The following is a 4,073-nucleotide window of genomic DNA, read 5'->3' as shown; positions in this document are numbered from 1 at the left end:
AAAAAAAACCCACCATAAGTTTTATGCAGGGGTCCTCATGGCCAGCTGGCTTGGCCAAGGACACCTTGAGTGCCAGAGGCAGTGGAGGAGCCCCAAGAGGTTTGGAAAGGGCTGCAGAACAGCAGAGAAAGGTCTCTCACACCCTCTTCCCACTAACACTCCGCTTTTCCAACTCTTTTTGACAGTCCTGGGGACAAAATGCGGCCACCCCGCAAGTGACAGAGAAGAGGCGAGCTTGCCGAAGCACAGCGCGCGAGGTCTCTGCGGAAGGCTCAAACCGAAGGCCAAGTGCTCACGGCACACAGCACGGGTCGGAAACAAGCTGAACAGCAGGCTTTACTTACACTTTATACACAGCATATAAAATCTCTGAGCAGAAGAGGAGCCATATGGAAACAGTTCTGTGACAGGAATTTTAGCGCAATAAATCTATACATTTGGCCTTATCATTCTCTGGCATATTCAAGGGTACCATGTGTGTGCGCTTGTGTTGGGGAGGGGGGCAGGATTTGCCTTAAAAACTGATGAATATGGTAAGATATACGAGGAAAAAAAAAAAACAATAATCAAACCCAAAGGCAGCATTTCTGTTCTGCTTGTGACAGTGTTTGCTTAGAAGCCTGAAGAGGAGGATGAATGAATCAGACAGCGAGCAGGAGCAATGTACACCAAAAGCAGATAAAGAAAATACTTCACATAGAATAAAACATGTTCTACGGGCCAACTCTGTATACAACTTGGTGAGTAATGAAACACTAGAATTAAAACACAATTAAGTGCCTAACCTATGTCATCATTGTCAGCGTGCAACAAATGGCCAGAAGCCTACAATCTTGTTCAAAGCTGTGAATCAACATGGACTTCACACCTCCACTAAGTGTCATTTTAATCCTGTTAATAAGCAACTCCTAAAGCTGCTTTTTGGCAGGCTGGGTGAAATATGAATGAATACAGTGACCCAAAGCACTGTCCTGGGGTCTTTTAAATTGCCTTTAACACGCGTCTCCAGGCAGATAGCACAGGACATACCTTCACAGGACTTGGCATCCCTCTTCAGCTGGTAGCCCATCTGGCACTGGCACTTGTAGTGGTCCTTATCGAGCTGCACGCACTCCTGCTCACAGCCCCCCTTGTCAGCACTGCAGGAATTGACAGCTGGAGCCAAGGAAGCATTGAAGGAATGCATGTCAGCAACCCAAGAAACTTATTTCCTATTTTAAATACATAAATGACAGTAAAAATAACACAAACCTCGCTGAACAGCTTTCGTAAATGCACCTGTCCACATCCCCTCTGTGATTACTCCCCCTTGTATTCACGGTGTTCGTCTGATCAGCAAGCAGAACACAGCGACCCACGGCAGCACGAGCCCGTGGTTCCAGCGAGAGGCAGTGAGATCTAAGAGCTGCAATGCTGACTGAAGTACAGCCACCCTTTGATGTGACAGCAGCAAAGCACTGAAGAATCCACTCAGGTAAGGATGAAAATTAGAAAAACCAAAAACAGTGGCCCCACCAGCACTTGCCTATTTTTTTTTTTTTTATCCCTGCTATCATTGATGAAAAAAAAAAATAAAATTGTCTTTTAGGCTTACTTCCTCAGCCTCATGCATAGGGTGCTGCAAATGACAGGAGTCACAAGCTCTGCAGGACAGACTTACAAAGTAAACCACAAGGAAGAAGAGACGCTTTAGTACATCCCTAAAGATGCTTCTTCTTTTACTCAGGCAAATTAATTATTCTTTTTTGTTCAACATACATCTCTGGCCTCTGGAGAAACATTTCTCCTCCTGCCAAAATACGTTAACACACACCCACACCTATTCGCACACTGCATATAAAAATAAGATAGATCATTTGAGGCTGTTATTGTGCTGTATGTATGCAAGTGTGTGTGCATGACTGCATCTATATATATATTTTAGCAGCAGGGATGTATTATGTTCTCCGTGAGTAGCTGGGAAGACTATTTGGTCCTTCACAGAAGGCATGAAACTCTGGACTTAATGAAGTCAGCATAGAGCTTTCATATTTATTTTAGGAATATTAATATTAATTTAATTCTCTGTAATAGACATTAAGAAAACATCAGCCACAAAAGCTAGGACGCATTTTACCCTATGCTACCAACTAGCACATACTTAGTTTGTGCAGTCAAGCATGCGTTAAAAAGACAAAAAGAAAAGCAAATTTTTACATTATCATGGATGCATACACAGCAGTATCCAGGAGAACTCTGGCTTCTGATCTCCACCTGTGTCTGCAAACCTCCTGCCCGGTTAGCCATGTAATTTGAAAGCAGCTCAACTTCTACACGGGAGACAGCAGACCCGATACACTCAAAGCTTCCTGCCTGCTGTACATTTGCATCCAAAGACCTGTTTTTCAGCAAGAATATTCAAATCAGATGAAAATATTTCAGAACATGAAAAATGTCTTAAATCAGCTCCAAGCAACAGAATACACATCTTGATTTTTTTGAAGTGCCATTTTCTCCCTCCTTTTCTGGGCACAAGCCAATCTGGATGCAAGGTGAGATAAGCAGCGACCTGCCGTACCAAGAATTTCGTAGGCTTCAAAGCCAGAAGGGGACAGGCGTGAACTCCTGCTCCGGCAGGGCTGTGGAGCCCAGTCCCTGCGGGGCTATGACAGCGGCCGCAGAGTGAGGGACTGCGGCCAGGCTGATCACGCTTGCTGCCGAGACATTGTGCAGGCTATGAGAGAGGAGGTGTCAGACTGAATGAGATGCTGGGGAAGGAACAGGACGAACCGCACTTGTACTGCCAGGCACTAGCAATGGATCTTTCATCAGAAAAAGGGAGAGACTTGGCATGTTGTGAGTCTAATTCCACCAGTTTTTTTTTTATAATAATGCTCGTATCTATACAAAAAAACCTGAGTATGATGCCACGGTTGCATGTATATGTAGCAACCATGGCATCAGAACATGCAGGCTCTTCAAACCTATGTTTTCCATCATCTTAAATCCAACCTTATCAATGACAAAAAATGTAACTTCAGACATATCGTGCTTTTACTTACGTGGAAAAAAACAGATTAGAGATTTGTAGAGATATTTTCTTTGTTACTTCCTCTATGAAGAGCCCTAGTCTCCATAAAAACACGCATCTCAATGACTTTTCTGCATAAGGCAGACATCAAAGATAACAGCTGGCACCAAAGATGAATCAGGCTCTAAAGACTATGCTTGTGCTTTCACTTCTAGGAGTTCAAAGAAGAATAAATTCCAGTGAAGACAAAGAATTTACATCAATCCAAAACCACAGCACAATACTACAATAAACGTTCTCTGTCTGAACTTCTGCTTTCCAGACACCAGTTGGTTAAACTTTAATGAAATTAAATTCATTACATTAATATAATCAAGGCACTAAAAACAAAACAAAACAAAAATCAGTGTTAACTTTGGTTATTCTAATTACCTAATTTGTAGTGAATGTTCAGTCTGGCACATATATCTAAAAATGCATTAAATATTGAGCAAAATTTATGGGACCAAAAAACTAAGAAAGAAAAGGAGCACTGAAAAAGATGGGATGCAGCATGGCACAAAATATCAGAGATCAAAGGATTCAAGAAGAAAATATTTTACTTTCACTGAACAAGTCAAGCCATTTTAGAGGTTGTTTGCCTTAGAATACAAGCAGAAACTTCTAATGTTTGCCTTAGAGTACAAGCAGAAGCAGGAGGAATGACAAGCAACAAACAGATTTCTTCAAACTATATACTTGGAGGATCATACTAGTGGTGGGGGGATGGACCACCAGCTGTTCGTTAGGATCCGAACACACTGATGACACAGTAGGACTGGACTCACTGGAAAGAGCTTGTGGCAGAAGTTCAGGAATCTTCCATGCAATCATATGAAAAAGCAGCTTATTCCAGGTTTTTGACTCTTCAGATGTAGGCTGAATATCTTATAAGAAGATAAATCCACTTCCTCATGTATGGGAGACTTCCAAGCCATCTAGGCTGCAAAATCTGCTTCCCTCAAGTGATTTTGGCACTTTTGCTCCAGAAACAGAGAGTTGCCAAAAAGAAAAAGAAGATGGG

At 42.3% G+C, this 4,073-nt stretch overlaps 1 protein-coding gene across 1 annotated transcript in view; it reads right to left on the bottom strand.

Moving 5' to 3' along the window:
• MEGF6 (multiple EGF-like-domains 6) overlaps positions 1-1,203 on the bottom strand; it is a gene marked incomplete at both ends in the record, with an annotated part of 44,636 nt that extends 43,433 nt beyond the window's left edge. The window contains 1 exon segment of the mRNA XM_010078901.1: positions 1,030-1,203. Within this exon segment, the coding sequence (XP_010077203.1) occupies positions 1,030-1,203 (174 nt within the window).
• Positions 1,204-4,073: the final 2,870 nt, after the last annotated feature.

Source organism: Pterocles gutturalis, unplaced genomic scaffold, assembly GCF_000699245.1.
Source record: "Pterocles gutturalis isolate BGI_N339 unplaced genomic scaffold, ASM69924v1 scaffold22168, whole genome shotgun sequence".
Taxonomy (NCBI): Eukaryota; Metazoa; Chordata; class Aves; order Pterocliformes; family Pteroclidae; genus Pterocles; species Pterocles gutturalis.
Note: the sequence above shows the minus strand (reverse complement) of the source record. Positions and strands in the feature narration are given on the sequence as shown.